Consider the following 18,405-nt stretch of genomic DNA (forward strand, 5'->3'; position numbering starts at 1 on the left):
GGCTTTTATTATATTCATGCTGTTCTTCATAATTATACTCACAATGTCACATTGTTTCTAATTTTGTAAGTTTGTCCTCAAATGCAGTCAGATTAAGCTTAAGTGGATATGGAGGAACCCTTTGGCATCTCTGAAGCCAGCACAAAAGTAATTGAGAGATTCAGTAGATGTGACTTAAACCCCAGCAGTCGGAGGAGGAAGTAAGGCCAGGCTGACCTGAGCCCTTGCTTACACATTGAACTGCACAGCTCGTCTTTTGCAAGACAAGGTAACATGAAAAATGAGAATGTTCCTGGCAGGGTTAGTATTACTGAGTAAAGATGGTGAGGGGGGAGGTGTATAAGGGTTAAGGTGCTTTTTAGATCAGACAAAGTACATGGTTACAGAGTGACAGCAATGCTTGAATGTAGAAAACAGAGCACAGTATTGACTTGAGGAAAGCCAGAGAGGTTCTGTGAGGCAGCCAGGTGTCGGCACAGCTACCCTGGTGTTTCATAGTTGTAAATACTCAGAGTGAGTGACCCTGATGCCTGTGTTCAAGGAGTACCAGCCCATGGTTTGGTTTAGGGGTGGCTGAGCTTACTCTGAATGCACAGCTGAAAGTTGGGAGCACTCCTAGGATGGAGGTAAAGAACTTAAGCATTCTGGGGCTGTATAGAACCATAGAATAGGGATAAGCCCATAATAGGGGCTGGTACAACTTTGTTCCTGGGTTACTGGTCACTCAGCAGTGCAGCTTGTCCCCATATTCCTTGTCTTTACTCCAGTGTTTCAGCCTAAAGATGTTCCATGCCACACTCACCTGCTGGAGCAATGACAGCGAGCTGCAAGGTCAGTGAGCAGTGGTCAGTCTGCTCCCAGCCCCAGGGCTGCACTTTGTAAAGGGCTGAGGATGCCTGGTGGGTTCGTGTTTGTGTTCAGTCTTTTCCTGTATCTGCTGAACAGTGGAAGGTTTTTCCCCCGTGTCACCCTCACAAAGCCTGGCTGCACGTTAGAACTGAGGCATGTGAACAGCAGCTTTAGCCACTATGGGACGGGCTGTGCTCCATTGGGCAGCTCTGCTACTTCTGACTCTATAACTGAACAAACTGAGCTGTGTAAATCTCAATGAAAGACCCATTGGTGGCCAGAGGGATTAAACCCGATGTGGCTGAGGTCTCCTGCCGGGCCTTACACAAGGCGCAGTGTCAGTGATGAGATGTACATTGTGTGACGATGGGTTTTGCTGCAGTGGGTGTGAGCTGTGCCCAAAGCCCCAATGCTCAGTGCTCACTGCTCCATGACTCCTTGATTCCTATGTAACGCTCAACTCTGGGCTCTGTTTCAGGCACCCGCGTGCGGACCCGCTCAGTGCCCCCCGCCCCGCAGTCAGCCCGGCACCCCGACACCCCGCTGCAGGTAACGCCGCACCCCGCGCTCCGTCCGGCTCCGGTTCGGTTCTGTTCGGTTCCATTCCGTTCGGTTCGGTCCGGTTCGGTTCGGCTCAGTTCTGTTCTTTGGCAGCTCTTGGCGCGCCGCCGCACGTGGCCCCTGTGCTCCGGCCGCACTACCCTGCTGGCGCTGACGTCACGCGTCTCCGATCCAATGGTTGCGCTGCGTTGGGCTGGCGGCCAATGGGAGCGCAGCGGCGCGCGCGCTCGCGGCGGGGGCGGGGCGGGGCGCGGCGGCGCGTGGGGCCCTGAGCTCCGTGTGCTCGGTGCGGAGCCGGCGGGGCTGGGCCGGGTAAAGGGCTCGGTAACGGGTCACGAGGGTTCGGTTCAAGGTTCGGTTCAAGGTTCGGGTTCGGGCAGCGCCGGGCCCGGCGGGGCGGCGTGGGGTGGCGGGGCCGGGATGGAGCGCGGCGCGGCGGCGCTGATCCGCGAGGGCTGGTTCCGCGAGACGTGCCGGCTGTGGCCGGGCCAGGCCATGTCGCTGCAGGTGGAGGAGCTGCTGCACCACCAGCGGTCCCGGTACCAGGAGATCCTCGTGTTCCGCAGGTGGGCGCGGGGCGGGGCCGGGCGCGGGGGGAGCGCGGCCGTGGGGCCGGTTGGAACGTGCCGCTCGCTTTGCACAGCACCACGTACGGCAACGTGCTGGTCCTGGACGGCGTGATCCAATGCACCGAGCGGGACGAGTTCTCCTACCAGGAGATGATCGCCAACCTGCCGCTCTGCAGCCACCCGGACCCTCGCAAGGTGAGGCCGCTCCCGTCGGTTCCTTCACTCCCGCACCTCTCCCGGTTCCTCTCCTTGGTGTCTCCTCGTACCCATCCGGCTCCTTCCCTCCTCTCCCGCCCCAGGTTCTCATCATCGGCGGCGGTGACGGCGGAGTGTTGCGAGAGGTGGTGAAACACCCCACCGTGGAGTCCGTGGTGCAGTGCGAGATCGATGAGGTGCGTGGGGCTCAGGGCAGCGCTGCCCGCCAGCATCCCCCGGCCGAGCTTCACCTGCCGCCCCGTGACAGCCCCGAGCGCTGACGCCGCTCCTCACTCCTCGCCTTGCGACGTGGCAGCTGCTCGCTGCCTCCTGCTCGCCAATGGCTGAGCCCCTTCCAGGCCGGCGCTGGCTCTCCCGGTTCCTGGAGGAGCTGCTTTCCCCGTCCCCTGATGTGTAGCAGCACCATCCCCTTGCCGGAGGAATATGGGCTCTTTGTTAAGCAGGAAATAAGGAAGGGGATTTGTTTCCGTCAGTTTTCTCCTCGGTCAGTTTGCTCTGATGTTTTACTTTGAGGAGGTAACATAACTTTATTAGAAGGTGAGGCTGTGCTATAAATGGGAGATGCTGCTGTGGGAGCCCCCAGACCTGTCTGCCAACACATGTGCTTAGTCCTGACAGCAGAGCAGTTCTTGTCTCTATTCTTTACAGGAAGCTGGAGGTGCCCAGTGCTGCTGCTTGGGCTCAGACTGTCTCACGTAGTGCGTGGTTTGTAGCAGTTTCAAACAGAAAGCATATTTCCTGTTGAGGCTGTATATAATGACTCCAGAGCAGAGATGGGGATGTTTCCCACGTTGCTTCTATAAACCTGCTGCTGTGGTCTTGTTTAAAAGGAAAAAATAAATAAACGGAGATCACCTCTGCAAGTGATGTCCTCAGGAAGAAGGAGCACAGCGCAGTCAGTCTGCAGTCAGATTCTCTTTGCTCCTCAGGGAGCTTTTGAAGCTGCAAGTTCCTCTTGTTGAGTTTGGCACAGACACACAGTGTCAATGAACCCTGAGGCCATAGGAAAGGGCTGAGTGTTGGCTGAGGATGCTGACAGCTCTTGAGGATCCAGTTAGAGTGCGATTTGTGCTGAAGGCATGGAAGGAAATGAGTCATAGCACTGCAGCTGCACAGTGGCCTGGAAAGCAGCTCCTCACAGCCCCCTCTGACCCACTCGTGCTCTCTGTGTTGCAGGATGTGATCCAGGTATCTAAGAAATACCTCCCTGGGATGGCAGTGGGATATTCCAGTGCTAAACTCACCCTGCACGTCGGAGATGGTTTTGAGTTTATGAAACAGAATCAGGAAGCCTTTGATGTGATTATCACGGACTCATCTGACCCCATGGGTAAGAATCCCATCCATAAAAGGGCACTACTTTCCACACTTCTGCTTTTCTCTGTGGCTGCCTTCTGGAAGTAATGCTGGCCTGCCCAGATTCTTCTTCAAGGGGAAACTCTGTCATTGACGTGGTTGTTTTGGTAGAGATGGATGAAGACCAGAAAATTGTATTAATGAGGCTTCAAGGCAGCTGTCACATTTCTCTCCTCGAAATTCAATTGCAGCTGCTATTGCTTCTGGCAGGGAGTTGATCCTTGAGTCCAGTGATCCCATGGGAAATACAGCATCAGGCTGGCAAAGACAGCTTTGCATATGAACCCAGTGGCTCATGTGCTGTTGGTGGATCTGCAGCCTAAAGACAGAGCTGCATTTCTGAAGGTGAGATCTGGGGCACAGAAGGAAAAATGTGTTTATGGTGCCTGAGTTTCCCTTAATCTTGCTGGAGTCAGCACAGAGACACCTATAAAAGGCAGATTGGAGCAGAAGTTTGATTTGAACAAAACTTGAGCAAGAAGCAGCTGCCAGGGCTCTCTGGTAAAGATCCTGGGGTTGCTATTGAGGGAAGCTGAAGTCTTGGTGGTTTTGTTATGCGAGGTGTAGGCTGAACCCCAGGCTCACAGCTCTGCTTTGTCAGCACTGAAAAGCTGCTTGAACTGCCTGATGCCAGTGCAGACCTCGTACAGCCCGAGCATTCCAATAACTAGAAGTCTACTTTCTGAGCCTCTCTCTGGACATACCTCTGTACTTTCCTTACAGGTCCTGCAGAAAGCTTATTCAAGGAATCCTACTACCAGCTGATGAAGACAGCCCTGCGAGAAGATGGGATTCTTTGCTGCCAAGGTGAGGATGAGCTCTAGGTAGAAGCTGATGCCAAATCAGTGCCTGCTGAGCATGAGTCTCAGAGGGGAGACATGATGCAGGGGGAAACATTGATTTTTAGCTGTGACATAGGGCATTAAATCTATTCTAGCTCCCAGGTATGGCAGTGGTTTTGATCCATATACGTCAGTTCATTAAGTGCTGGACTGCACATAGTATAAAACTGGCGTAGTGGTCTTATCTCACCTCTGAAACTACATGAGCTGTCTGGAATAGAGCAGGTTTGGACTTGGAGCTGCTGTTAACTTGGCACAGGCCTGTGCAGAGAAAAGGGGCAGCTCTCACTTTGCATCCTGTCTTGCTTTCTCCCTGTAGGTGAGTGCCAGTGGCTGCACCTGGATCTCATTAAGGAGATGCGTCAGTTCTGCAAGTCTCTGTTCCCTGTTGTGGAATACGCCTATTGCACCATCCCTACATATCCCAGCGGGCAGATTGGCTTCATGCTCTGCAGCAAGAACCCAGTGAGTTTCAGTCACCTAAAGTTCTCCTTTCTGCTCCCTGAGAGTACTGCAGAGCCTGCCTCAGCTTCGGGGCCTCTGGGCTTCTTCTGGTCCCAGGCCTGCCACTGTTGTTGGGGGAGCAGGCAGCGCTTCTGCTGCTGTATTTAGTTGATCTGGGGCAGTGGCAGCTTGCACTGTGCTGAACGAACACAGATGCTGATTCTGCTCTGAAAAGCAAACGCCTTGATTCTGGGGTGTTTGGGCACAGTCTGACAGCTTTGTCTGGCACATGGCTTACATGCAGTCTGACCTCATAGGCAGACATCTGAATAAGGGCTAGTCACACAAGGTACGGCGTGTTAACTCCAGCCCTTGAGGCTGGAGCTGCACAGAACCTTTGACATCATACTAGAACAGAAAATCATCTGTTTTCCTGTGAGTCCTTTTGGTTCTCTGCCACGAATCAGGCTGCCCATTGTGCAGCACTGTGCTTGCTTCCCAAATGCTACAGAACTACCTGGTTTCTTTATTGCAGAACACAAATTTCCGAGAGCCTGTGCAGCAACTTTCACAGCAACAAGTAGAGGAGAGGAGTCTGAAATACTACAACTCTGACATTCACCGGGCAGCTTTCATCCTGCCAGAGTTTGCACGGAAGGTAAGTCGGGCTGTGCTGCTTCTCCTCCTGCAGGGTGAGATATCACTTTCCTTTGACAGGGCTGGGAATATACAAACTTGAGGATTTCCTGCAGCCCTGGAGGCTTCTCTGGGCAAGTTGGAGCAGGGTGGCATTTTGTATGACATGGCAGTGGATGAGTCAGTGTGGTAAGACGGGAGTTTAGTTTGGAGCTATTATTTGGGTTGATGTCCCAGGTCTTGATGGCAGATCACTCCTATTTATCCTACCATAAATGAGTCCGAGAGCCTGCAGAACTGGTGTTTCTCATTGGAAAGCTTCAAAGGTCTTAGATTTAAGAAAAAAACTATGGTTGTGGTTTCTAGTGCAAACCAGAGGATATGGAAAGGATGGTCTGGTGTAGTTCAGTCTGCCTTCTTGAAGTCCTTCATCTCCTAACTGCAGGTTCTAGCAGAGCGCATCCTCAGAGCATCGTAGGGACAAGGGCACGTGTTGTGGGTGTTTCAGGGCCATCTGTCTGTTAAGGAGTGCTGGATTTGTCCATCCTCACACTTGTCTGTTTTTTTTCTTGGCTGTTGCCAGGCCCTGAGTGATGTGTGAGACTGAGAAGCTACTTCTTCCCTTCAAGTTGGACCCTGAGATCATCAGTGATGTGGGGACCTTCCTAGCAGACTACAGATTTGCTCTCCACTGTGTGGGATTGTTTAACCCCTTGCCAGCCAACATTCCCTTTGATGTGTCATAACCCAGATAAGACTATTGAAAAGGTCCAGTGACTTATTGCGTGAGGTCAAAACCGTTGTTTGCAGTACTGGAAATGTAAGATGTCTTCTTCCTTCCTCTCCTCTTTTTACCCACTCTAAATTTGCCTCCACCCAACTGACAACGATATATTTATAACTGACGTGTATTTCTGTCTGGTGATCTTCTGAAACTTGGGAAGAGTCCAGGAGGTTCACTGACTCGGCCTTAAGCACAGAGAGCGAGAGCTTTGTGCACAAAGTTAGCTTGCTCTCTCCTAATAGGAGCTCCCTGCTGCTGAGACGTTTTGACTGGTAACGGGTCTGAGCCTTCACATCCCACTGCCCTGCTGTGATGCCCGCGCTGTTCAGCAGCACAGCTGGAGAAGTCACAGTGCAAACTGTTGCCATTCACAATAAGTCTCCCTCCAACCCTGATGGAGTAGCAGTATTAAACGCCAGCGTGCCAGGCTGGCAGCAAAGTCTTGTGGCTTTTTTTTTTTCAATTGGTTGGAAACAGAAATGGTGAGGTACTAACAGGCTGACTCCTGTTCTTACCCCTGCCATCAGAATGGTTCCAAAGAATGTTTATCAATCAGGTGATAGGCGCTTTATATATAAAAGTATAAATATAAATATATATATAAAAAAAGACAAAAAGCAAACCTTAGATCCATTGCCTGCTGTTAAGTACTGATGCTGGGGAGGCAGTTGTGCTGACAAATCTCATCTCAGTCTTGCTGAGGTGCCTCAGGCCTGGGTATTTGCTAGTCGTTAGGAGGCATCATTACTTCTAACGCAGCCCCCAGAATCCCCAGATGTGTAAGCTGTTTTTTGTTTTACCGTGTTGTGAGATGGATCTTCCTCCACATCTACTTCTGGTTTAAAGTCTCCGTGCCACCACTGTGCAATGGGGATCTTCCCAGCACAACCGCTGTGCAGTTGTCACTCCCTTGCAATCAATTAAACACTCGGCTCTGGTTAAGGTGACATCAGTGTGGGTTGGTGTATTTCTTTGGGGGGAGTGTGGGAGTGGTGACGGCGTCTGAAAGTTTGCTGTGCTTGTCAGAAGCATCCGGGGGCACTTGCTACTTGGTGTGACCTCCTGTCTGCCTTGTCTCTAGAGCTGACTAATGTCATAAAAGTCAGTTGTGGAGAATGATCCTGTTGCTTGCTTTGTACTGTAACCTGGCTGCGTGGTAGATCCAGCTTATGTCATCCTCTGAACTGCACAAGTCTTGTACCTTCTATTCCAGCTATTCCCTAGTCCAAATGCTGCCTATGCTGTACATTTCTAAGCTGTTCTCTATCTGCTCATCTCCCTGTGAGCGCAGCTTAGTTCCTGTCAATCACTGGCCCCACTTGGTTGCACTGTCCATAATTTGCAATAGCTGAGTGGCTCTGAGGGCTGAAACCATGCACTGAAGCCCAGGTGCTGAACAGGCTGAGAACAGTCGCTAGGTGGCATCAGGAGAATCAAGGAAAAAACATCCAGTCCTGAGGGAGATCTGGGTTGGTTGAGAGAAAACCAGAAGGAGCAGCATTCTGCAACGTTTGGGATTGAGCTTTGCCATAAATGTGACCTTGCAAACAGCACAGATGGTGCAGCCACTGACTGCCTACAGCAAGAGGCCTGTTTCAGTGGTGTCAGCAAATACCTTCCTGCTTCCTCCTTTATGAGACTTCCCTCTTCTTTCCTGGTTTGCCCCTTCCTCTGCAGGTATCGGTGTAGCTTCTCTGTAGCTGTAAGTGTTTGCAGAAGCACTGCTGAGCTGCAAAGCAACGTGGATAATGTTTTAGTTGTGTTGTATCTAGAAAATTTCATTGGTTTTGTCATTTAATTTTCTGGGAAACTCTTCTTTTCCCTGCAGTTACTGATTAGTTAGATATGTCCTTGTATAGAAGGCCATAGAGGCGTTGGCACTGCTCTACTTGTGTATTTTTATCACTAAGAGATCAGTATAATAGAGGCTAGCTCTAGCTACTCCTTTTTCAATTGCTGTGGGACCTGAGCCCCATTCAGCCCTTCATCCTTGACAGAAACCACCCCTAGCACCTTCTCTCTCTTGGAGCCGGATCAAGACTAAGACTGCAATCCAGGAAGGCCTTAGAGCAGCTGCCAACTGGTAACAAGTTCAAGCCTTCCACCCACCCACCCTCGGTGAGTACAATGCCCAGGAGCAAAAGAACTCCCTCCAACCTGTTCCTGGCTTCCACACTGCTTCTTCCTTCTGTTTCTCTGAGCTCTCAAGAAAGTTCAGTGAGTGAGCAGTGGTGAGAACAGGGAGATGAGGCTGTTTGCCATCTAAGATGCACATGTTCTGTGCGTAGATAAGGTCCAGTGAACAACTTGAGTAGTTTTCAATCAGTGTCCTTTACAGGCAGTTATGTGCTGCAGTGCCTTGCGATAGGTGAAGACACATCCATGCTTGAATCAAGCATTCAAACAATGCAGCAAGAGGGAATGTGAATTTGTGCTTCTACAGCTGCTTCTGTTGGAGCAGCTTTGAGCAATTTAGGACTCTTAAAGTCATTTACTTACTGGTTAAGCACTGCTGTGAGGCCTGCAAGCCATATAACTGCTAGAGAAGCAGTTGTTGTGGCAGTCACCTGTCAGCTAATGGGTGTCTGCAGGTGATTATCCCTTCTGTAGGTATAACAAGGTGTGAGCTGTTCTGCTGCAGGATGCTGTGACACTGGGATGCCAGAGATTAAAAGGAGGCTGACAATTTGAGATATGCCTAACAGGAGAAAAAATGATGGGATCTCCAGCTGAATTGAGCATGAATGTTGAAAGCTGTCTTTGCAGCGTCTCCAGTTGGGGCAACTGAAAGGCTTGAGTAACTGCTCTGGAGTCTTAGCTTCTTTTGCCTGAGGCTGGTCAGGCAGTGCTGCTCGTAAGCAGAGATCCACGAAGATGCTGTTTGTCTAGACATGCTGCAGTCATGTTCTGTACCTTGTTAAGCTGGGAGCTACGTGGAGAGGGTCAGGCTTTGTCCCATGTACCACACAATGCAGTATCACTGAGAGCAGGTGGAGTCAGATGAGGTAACAGAGCCTGATGGGCTTCAGCACATCAATTCCTTCAGCCTCTTGGCGCCTTTTGAACCATCAGACTCTCTGCTCTGTGCTTTACTTATTAAAATAACTCAATTTTTCAGAGTTCAGAAAAGAGCTTAAAAAAAAACAAGAGAAATCTCTTGCCCATATCTCTTGAGCCCTTTCAGCCAGTTAATTGGTATGAGTGTCTTATTCATCCAGAGCTAATGTTATCAAGGCCTGGCTGAATTATTGATGGAGCTTGGCTGGAGCAAGGGATTGCTGAGGCAGGAATGACAGTTCATCTTGCATCAGAGAACAACAGTCTCAATAAGCAAACAGTCAAAGAAAAAAAACATATATATGCCACCAAGTTCAGGGAGAGGCCAGATTCTATGATAAAATGGTGGGGGGAGAAAAAGGGGAAAGCTTGGACAGAAGCATAAAAAAGCAGCTCCAGTCTAGACAAAGTCAGACAAAACGTCATTAAAAAGTAAGATGAGGAAATTAATGAAGTTACGTACTGAGAAGTCTCGGTGAAGATTGTGTATAGGATGGGGTTAAATGCTTTTAAATATGCAGGAGGTGGGGAATTAGAGCCAGGGGATCTCAATTACGGAACAGCGACATGTGAAGCAGATGAAGGCAGGAGGATCATTAGGAATGTGAAAGATGTCAGTGACAGGAACGGCAGCTCCGTGGTTTGCAGCCTGCAAAGCCACATTGAAACATGGAGCTGGCTGCCCTCTCCTTGGTACTGAACAGCACTGAGGGAATTTGCTTAAGCAAGCTGATCCTGCTTGCCAGCAACAAGGGCGAGGTGATGTATGTGATGACCTTTGTGTGTGTTTCATCCCCCTTCAGCTGCAGGAGAGGAATAACCAGAACCTCAATTCAAGTGTGTGAATCCCCGTGTGAGGCTCTCCCAGCCGAGCGATCCCTGGCAGGCTCAGCCCTGTGTGCTAACGTCAGTGCCCAGCTGTTTCTGCCTGAGTTCCCATGAGGCACAGAGCATATGCAGTCCCTCAGGAATCCCTTGCCACCGATGGGATGAGTCTGGTGTAACAGAGGTCAGTCCATGTGTCATGAGGCGGTAGTTACCCCATGCATCCTTAGTCTGTTTCACAGCCCGACATGCTTGGAGCTGGGCAAAGCATTTTCAGTGGAAAACTTGGAGTGTTTTGAAGTGTCTCAGAGCAAGTAGTTGTTTTTTGAAGAGGATTTTGAGTGGCAAACCTGAAGTGTTTTAACTTTACACTGCACACTGAAATAAAAGGTTTTGAGCGTACCACTGAAGCACTATGCCTGCCCTCCTGCAGTCCTGTTGAGGTCAAAGGCAGCGCAGCTCCTCACACTCTGCCTCCCCTGAGAGCTGTAACGGGCTTGTAGTCATGTGTGCTCTGACAGCAGCATCCCTGTGGCGTTCCCCTCCTCCCCCTGCACCTGCTCTGCAGCTCTTATCAGAGATGAGTGGGAGCTGTAGGATCCAACCCACGCTCTTTCTTGGGTCTGTTAGATTAGAGCTGATGAAAGCCATGGCTGACACAGCCACTTGTATGCTTTGTGGAGTCCTTTGGGGACTGCACTGTAAGGGAATACTGCAAGCCTGGCCTGATAAATCAGCTGTGATTTCAGGCCCATGGACAAATTGGTTTCCCCTTCCAGTAAGGCTATCAACTGTCAGATGAGCTTTGCTTTATTTATTGCGTTGTCCTTTGCAGCTAGGGACTCTTGAGGGCAAGCAGAAAGGCTTCCAGTGACATGAAAAGTATTGCAACTCTGCCTTGGCTGCAGATGAGTGTCCCACCTTTGGGAACCTGGACCTGTTCAGGAAGCCTGATGCAATTCTGCAGTGTGCTTCAAAATGCCTGATGATCCAAATTCAGACCAGGCAACAAATGGGTAGAAGACAGCAAAGATATTCACAGAGGAAAAGTAATAGAGATGATCTAATTCCTTTAATGTGGCATTTGGTGCCAGACATTGTGTTCCATTTTGTATTCCAGTAATGCCTTCACTGCTGTATAGACATGCTGACAAGAGGGCAATGATCCCCTTCAAAGACAAAATCCCCTGTGCATATTACTTGGTCATCCTTTATCACAAAAAGATATGTTGGCTATAATTGTGTAAGCAAATTCTGTGAGCTTTGGTGCCTACCTAGGCCTTTTCAAGCCACTTTCTATGCTGAATTTCCATCTGGAGGATCCCCACCTGTACCAGGCTCTGATGGACGTGTTCTCTGACATGCTGATTGCAGACAGATCTGCCCTCATTGTAAAGAGGTAGCGACCCACTCACAGTGCTCCAGGCAGGAGAAAATGTCAATGAAAATCAATGAGAAAGGACTTGTAAATGGGTGAGTCAGATAACTGAGGGAGAGTAGATGTCAAGAGGATGGCAGGGGAAGGCCTTAAACCTCCCTGTGCAGTGATAAGCATTTAAGGGTTGGCAAAGGAGAAGTTTGGGTGAGCTTAAGGTCAGCCAGTCAGTATGATGGTATGGGGAACAGTAGCAATCCTGGTGCAACATGTTGATACTTCTTTCCTGTTACTATAAAGAACATTGTATTGCTGTGGAGTTTTCCTGCTTCCTTTGGAAGGGGTTGTCAGCATAATGTTACAGGAGCTGGCAGGGGCTCTGCAAAAGGGCAGGAGGATCAGAGCTTGAGGACAAACTGGTGTAGGCATGCAAAACCACATTTATTTGAACAAGCAGTTTGGTTCAGCAGCCCCCAGCACGGAGACCTGGCTGCACTGCTGTTGTTGTGTCTGGCTTTTGGGCTACTTGGCCCATGAGGTTTAGTCCTGCCTTGTAAGCAACAGTACAGGATTCACCTTCTGCTTGCCTGTCAGCCCAGCCACATCTCACACAGGTACATGCCCTTCGTTCCTCTTGAGCAACCAAGCGTGCTTTCTCCATTTGCTACTCTCCCATTTTTCCTCTCCCAGAGCAAATCGGCTGCGGGTCATTTTGCAGGTCCCTGTGATTTGCTTTACTCACTGGAGTCTGCTCCTTTGCTGCTCTCTGTCTCGAGCCCCAGACAGGCTGGGAAGTGTTTGACAGAATCCATTACGAAGGGTAATGCAGCAATTCTGATAAACTAGCAAGATGAGTTTAAAAGGAAACGGGTAATGTTTCAACTGAAACCGGTGCATGGGAGCCAACCCTCACGAGGAGGGATGGGGAGCAATAAGGTTACAGGTTTCTAAGGAAAATGGCTGGATGGTTAATTCCCCACAGGTGCCTGTCACTTAGAAAAACTTCTTCCTTGTAACTTTTGGTGAGGGAATCAGGTACTTCTTTAGAAAGATGTGTGGGTGAGATGGAGTCTTCTCTCTTAAGATCACCTGGGATTGTGTAGCTGGCACTTGGATTGTTTGCAGGCAGAGCCTCATCATGCTCTTCCCAAGAACTTTGACACTGATGAGCAGTGCAAGTGGGGAATGAAAACACAGCAACCTTCTGGCTAAGTCACATCTCTGTGCTTTTTTATGTGCTAACTTAGGATGGTAATACACCGTTTGACTGTTGGGGTTGGTTCAGAATGGAGCTCGCCCTGAGGCAAATGCTTCTGGAGAAAGTGAGATGGGATCCTTAGCTCAGTCACTGCATCTCAACTGAATGAGACAGTGGATGCCATCCTGTGACAGGGGCAAAGGAAAGCAGGCAGCCGTGCTTAAACAGCACCTTCTGCTGGCCCCCAAACCAGTCTCACTTTGGGATCACATTTTGTGCAAAGGGAGAAGCATTCCTTACTGCTAACCAGGTATTAGAAGAAGGCAGGGACACATGCCAAGCAGTCTGCAGTCAATGTCAACACATCGCAGGCTTCTTCCTGAAGTCCCACTACATGGAACAGCTCCAATTATAATCAGTTGTTCAGTGGTTTGTTTCCCCTTTAACACACTTAAACCCAGCATCTCCTAGTCAGAACTCACTGTGTTGATCCATACCATTGGGATTGGTTCAAGACACGCTGAAACAATACTAAAACCAAAAACCAGTAACTACTAATTGGCCTCCTTGTAGCTGTAAATACATTTGCAAGGCATGATGTTATTGCATTGCTACAACCCGTGTCCCTATTTTACTGTAAAAGAAAACCAGGCATACTGGCATTCTGTAATGAGATATATCATGAAATGCAGAGATCTGGATCCAAGTAACCCTCGAGTCCAGAGCTGTTTAGATACAATGGCTGAGGGTCTGAGCTGCTCATACCTAGTACTGATGGTCAAAAATTTAACCTTTTCCTTCTGTGTCACCCAGTGTTGGCCAGTTGTTGGTGCAAACCTGATGGCCTGTTCCAGCCAGCGTTATGTTCCCAAGCAGAATTCAGCTAACTGGAAGAGGCACAGACATTTCCTACAATTATTGGGGGTAAAGAAACAGCGTGTTATTGGAGAATCCCAAACCCTTGCTTTCTCTGCAGGTCTGGCACATGGAAAGCCCAGAGGCACTGAAGTATCCCACTCAAGCAGCCAAGTGTTAACAACCTCTCCAAAGTCTAATTTGCCTTTGATATAGACTTAATTGTTTGCGTCACCCACTGGGCTAGGGGGAGGGCTATAAAAGGGGCTGCAGCCATTGTCTGAGAGAAGAGAGCCCAGAAACAGCTCCCTCTCCCAGTCTTCCTAATTCAGCACAGTAGTCACAGCCTGTGCATCATGCAGCTGGTGGCCAGCCTAGTGTCTGTTCTGCTGCTGGTGTGGAGCGTGAGAGCCACTGCGCTGCCTGGAGAAGAGAGACTCGCGTTACAGAACAGTAGGGTGAGTATAATGCACCCTGTGCAGGAGCTGGGTGGGATGGGAGCATGGAGGAGCAGGATGAAGTCGTCAGGGGAGGGATAAAAAGGGCAGTTGTGTTTTACCTGATGTAAACATTTCTACCTCTGCGTGTTCCAAGGCAGTTCAGCTTCACACGCTGCTGAAGCAGGGCAATTAGTGCAGCTTATTAGCCAGTTTATTTAGGAAAGGTACCACAGCAGACTCCAGAGGACTGCAAAAGTGAAGTCTGAGCTAAGCAAAAACTGGCATAGAAAATAGGGTGGACAGGAGGAGGGAGAAGGGAGAAAATAAGACTGCTGAAGGAGTACAGCATGAGAGAACGAAGCAGAGTAGGAGGGAGGGATGGAGAGAAAAGATACATAATTGGTAAAATGATCAAGGGAGATGATATTTTAAATAGGACTCCTGGGAAGGACAAATGTTTAAAAGATGGGTTCAGTAAGAAAGTAACAGAGGAATAATAAATGAAGTAATTATATCAGAATAAAATTGCTTTTTCCAGAGTAGTATTCACAGGGGGAGTTATACCGACATAGTTCTGCTAGAATAATTACACTCTGAACCAGCACAGGCTCTATGCAGTGGCAGAACTTATTATAGCAATATAATTATCCTACCAACTGGCAAAACTCTAGTGTTATAATAGCTACAGCACTATAATAACTTTTTTTCTTGCTGGACTATTTCCCTGAGAGGCCAAAGAGGTAGGAAGCAATAGCAGAACATCATCGCAGGCGAGTGCTCTGTGCTGCCTGCCCTTGCCCCGCGGTTTTCTCACCTGCTCGTTCCTCTGAGCTGTGTTCGGTCACACAACGCTGTGCTGCTGCAGTTCACGGCTCTATCTGTAGTGCTGCTCTTATTTCAGTCCTGGACAGGCACTACCCAGACAAGTGAAGGATTCCTGTGTTGCTTTCAAAAGCACTGACTTCTCCTTTGTGCACACCCATATCATTCTTTCTGTCTCAGCGCTGGCTCCGGCTCATCCATCAGTGTCTTGCTGCTGTAAGTGTTCTCACATCCCATTAACGGCAAAACTGGCTGTGAGAAAGAAATACAGTGTGAGGTGCTAGGAATGGCTTTCTGCTGGAGATCAGGGCTTCTGCAGCTGCCTGGGATTAACCCTTCTGAACTTCCAGCTGTATGTTCTTGCAGTAGCAAATCCAGCACTTAAAAAGTGAACTCTTATCTGGTGGACATGTCAGCTGCTGGGGGAAAATGGAACGAGTTGTGTAGAATAGATCAGTAAGGCTCTGGTAAAAATGCCTTCAAGTATTATGAACCTTCTACATAGTTTCTTATAAAACAGTGATTCAATATTTGTCAAAGTGGAATTATTCTCCATAGAGTAGCCTACAAAAATTGTTAGATGTTTACATAGTGATATCTGCCATCACAACTCAGACAAATGGCCTAAATATGAAGAAAAGCACGATTCCATACATAATCAACCATGGAAAGCCATAATAGTGCAAAAGAAAGATTTGCGTGTGCTGATTGCTGGTGGAAGCAATGCAGGGAGCTGAGTGCCAACCCAAAGGTCTGCCACGACCCTCCAGTGCTCAAATCTGCTTCCAAAGACTCTTCTTCATCTCAGGAACAGCTATAAACAGAAAGGTTGTTAGCGATGGATTAGTGCGGGGGAAGAGCTGCCTCATTTCACTAACAGCCGCAGCTGATCATGCGTGAGGAACAATCCTCTGGCAGCAGGCTGAGCTCTGCCTTCCCACCCCTGAGTTTGGAGAGGTTTATCTCCTGAGGTTTTAGTATAGCTATTCCATTTCTCTTCACTAAGGAGCTGAATCCTTAGCAGATGGCTCTTAACATCGCAGGGCTCATCTGTGGAGCAGGTTAGTTCAAAACAGAGCACTTACAGCAATGAAGTGGTTTAGGAGGAGGAGATGACCTAGGAGGTGCATTTTGCTGAGTGCCCAAGTCCCAGCCCATCTTCCTGAGGCTGGAGATACCTTCTGTGCAGGACCAGGAGTTGGAAAGGACACAAACTGGCTTCTATCTGTTCTTCTGCTCCAAACACAGCATCTAATTTCTGTGTGTGTGGAAACAGGCGTAGTAATTAGAGCTAAGAAATACTTCAAAAATATCCATAAGCGTTCTGTCAAGGAAAATCAGTATAATTGCTTCGGCCTTTGTTCATCTATCTTCTGAGCTGCTCACCTTGGTGGAGGCTGCTGCTGACAGAGCCAACGGGTACCTACAGCGTTCCAGCAATAAAGATGGCATTTGTGAGAAGCAATGTACAAATCCACTTCCAAGATTCATCTGCATGGAAGGCAGCATCTGTTCCTGTCAGACCATCTATCCCACTTTACTCACTGCCAGCTGTTTCTGCTGAAGGGTCACAGGGGCCAGGAATGCTCAAGCAAGAGGGAATTCCTCAGGTTTGCACGATGTGTGGCATAGAAACAACATAGCTCACAGCTGTTGTTACACTAAGGGCAGCGAGGCACTGGTACAGGCTGCTCATAGAGGAGGTGGTGCCCCATCCCTGCAGGCATCCAGGTCAGGCTGGAGCATCTTTGAGCACTGATGGAGCTGTGGGTGTCCCTGTGCACTGCAGGGCAGTGGGACCAGGTGGCCTTTAGGGCTCCCTCCCAACTCAAATGGCTCTGTGATTCTTGGTCCTGATGGAAATCCCTTAAGCTCCAGACCTGAGCCTGCTCTCTTCCCAAAGTTTTATGGCAAAGGGATGGAGCAGAACACCATTTTCCTTCTGCTTTCCCCCAGGGTCAGGCCACTGCAATACAAAAATACAGACTGCCTGTCTCCTCTGATGACTGAATGACTTCACTCATTTGTGCCTATTTGGTAGTGGCCCTTTCTGTTACAACAATGCATGTATGCTTCCTGTAGTTCTGTTGGCTGAGCTGGAGGAAGATGAAGGATGTAAGTGAGGATGATGGTGGGAAGGGGACATAGGGGCTGCCTGGGGCTGTCACCATCCCTGCTCTGTGCCCACAGGAGCAGACCAAGCTGCGCAGGGACGCCCTGCTGAAGATGCTGGCGGGGCTGTTGGAGAACTCAGACGTGGCCTCCCCGGACCTGGAGGAGGAAGGAAAGCTGGAGGAGGAGCGGGCGGTGCTGGGGCGGCTGGCCCAGCTCTCACAGCGGGACCGCAAGGCGCCCTGTAAAAACTTCTTCTGGAAAACCTTCACCTCCTGCTAGTGCCGCCCTGCCGGGCCGCCGGGCTCCCTGTCAACACACACCCCGTCCCCTCAGCTCCTCCCCTGTCCTCCTGCACACCTGAGAATAAAGCATGGTACCTCGGGGACTCGTGTCTGCCTCTGCACGACCCGGGCCCTGGCCTCGGGGGTGGGTGGGCGGGGCTGTGGGGTGGCGGCCATCTTGTGCGGCCGCCATCTTGTGCGGCGGCCATGAAGAGGGGCGGCCATTTTGGAACAGGGCTTTGCAACTGTGATGGTGCCTGGGAGAGCAGGGGGTGTTTTATCCCGATCCGTGGGACTCATGAGCTGCTTCTGTAACCCGAGGGTTCAGGTGGGTGTGTGCAGCCCTGCTGTGGTGGGGTATGCTCCACATGCAGGCTGTGCTTGTGCCACAAAGGGGTTTGGGCCTGGTGGTGAGAGCGCTCCCATCCCTCATGCCTGCCTCCATCGAGGCTCTGGCTGCAGGGTTGTGGAACGGGATGGCTGGGGGCTACAAGGCAGATCTGACCTTGTCCTGCCATTGCTGTAACACCAGGTTATTTCCAGAGCAGCTCTCTGGGTGCTCTTTGTGTGTCTGGAGGAAACCCAGTCCAGACTCAGCCCTGCTTCTCTTACAGCTTCTTGGTATCCCATCACCTTGTTTTAAAAACCCAAGGAACTCCTGATTTCTGCTGCTTCTCTCCTTGGGTGCCCTTTACAGCCCCACAGCAGTGAGGGCTGCTGCTTTATTTATGTTGTCTGAACCCCTGTTTTAGAACTGAAAGGCAGGGTGGAGGTTAGAAATGTAGACACGTTTGAGTCTAACACAGGTATTTACTTATAGGAGGCCTCTGAGGCCGTGGTCTTGCACGCATGGGTCTGATTTGCAGGAATACTTCTGGGGAGGGGAAAGCAGTTCAGATTCGCTGGTTACTTTCATTTTTTAACAGTAACAGTTTGAGTTTGGGAGCTGCTACATCTCTAGGAATGGTCACACAAAGCAGCAGGCTCCACCTACAAGTTACAGAGCCTGTCAGCAGGGCCGGGGTGGCCACAGCTAGAAGGCAGCTGTTAGCCCTGGTTTGGTATTGAGCCTTTACATCTTGTTTCTGGGTGCCAGTGGCCATGAGGTTTCTCAACTGAACAGCAGCATTTTGGGCTTATCATTAGCCAGCCTGTTTTCTTCTGGTCAAAATAGTGCTCC

General features: G+C 49.8%; 2 protein-coding genes across 4 annotated transcripts; both read left to right on the top strand.

The window, feature by feature from the left end:
- The first annotated feature begins 202 nt into the window (after positions 1–202).
- SRM (spermidine synthase) lies at positions 203–7,204 on the top strand. 2 transcript variants are annotated; one of them, XM_085509773.1, is made up of 10 exons: positions 203–268; positions 768–831; positions 1,328–1,398; positions 1,977–2,174; positions 2,279–2,371; positions 3,372–3,525; positions 4,275–4,358; positions 4,713–4,858; positions 5,373–5,495; positions 6,057–7,204. In XM_085509773.1, the coding sequence occupies exons 2-10, from the start codon at positions 783–785 to the stop codon at positions 6,072–6,074; spliced, it is 936 nt and encodes a 311-aa protein (XP_085365899.1). In that variant the 5' UTR covers positions 203–268; positions 768–782; the 3' UTR covers positions 6,075–7,204. The 2 variants fall into 2 exon arrangements, with proteins under 2 accessions (XP_085365899.1, XP_015738191.3); XM_015882705.3 differs by lacking the exons at positions 203–268; positions 768–831; positions 1,328–1,398 and adding an exon at positions 1,530–1,976 and having other exon boundaries at positions 2,054–2,174.
- A 6,516-nt stretch (positions 7,205–13,720) lies between these two features.
- CORT (cortistatin) lies at positions 13,721–17,322 on the top strand. Of its 2 annotated transcripts, none has more exons than XM_085509788.1 (2): positions 13,721–14,025; positions 17,020–17,322. In XM_085509788.1, the coding sequence occupies exons 1-2, from the start codon at positions 13,924–13,926 to the stop codon at positions 17,221–17,223; spliced, it is 306 nt and encodes a 101-aa protein (XP_085365914.1). In that variant the 5' UTR covers positions 13,721–13,923; the 3' UTR covers positions 17,224–17,322. The 2 variants fall into 2 exon arrangements, with proteins under 2 accessions (XP_085365914.1, XP_085365913.1); XM_085509787.1 differs by lacking the exon at positions 13,721–14,025 and adding an exon at positions 16,125–16,439.
- The last annotated feature ends 1,083 nt before the right edge of the window (positions 17,323–18,405 follow it).

The sequence above is a fragment of the Coturnix japonica genome, chromosome 9, assembly GCF_054131305.1.
Source record: "Coturnix japonica strain WE chromosome 9, WE-NBRP24, whole genome shotgun sequence".
Classification (NCBI taxonomy): Eukaryota; Metazoa; Chordata; class Aves; order Galliformes; family Phasianidae; genus Coturnix; species Coturnix japonica.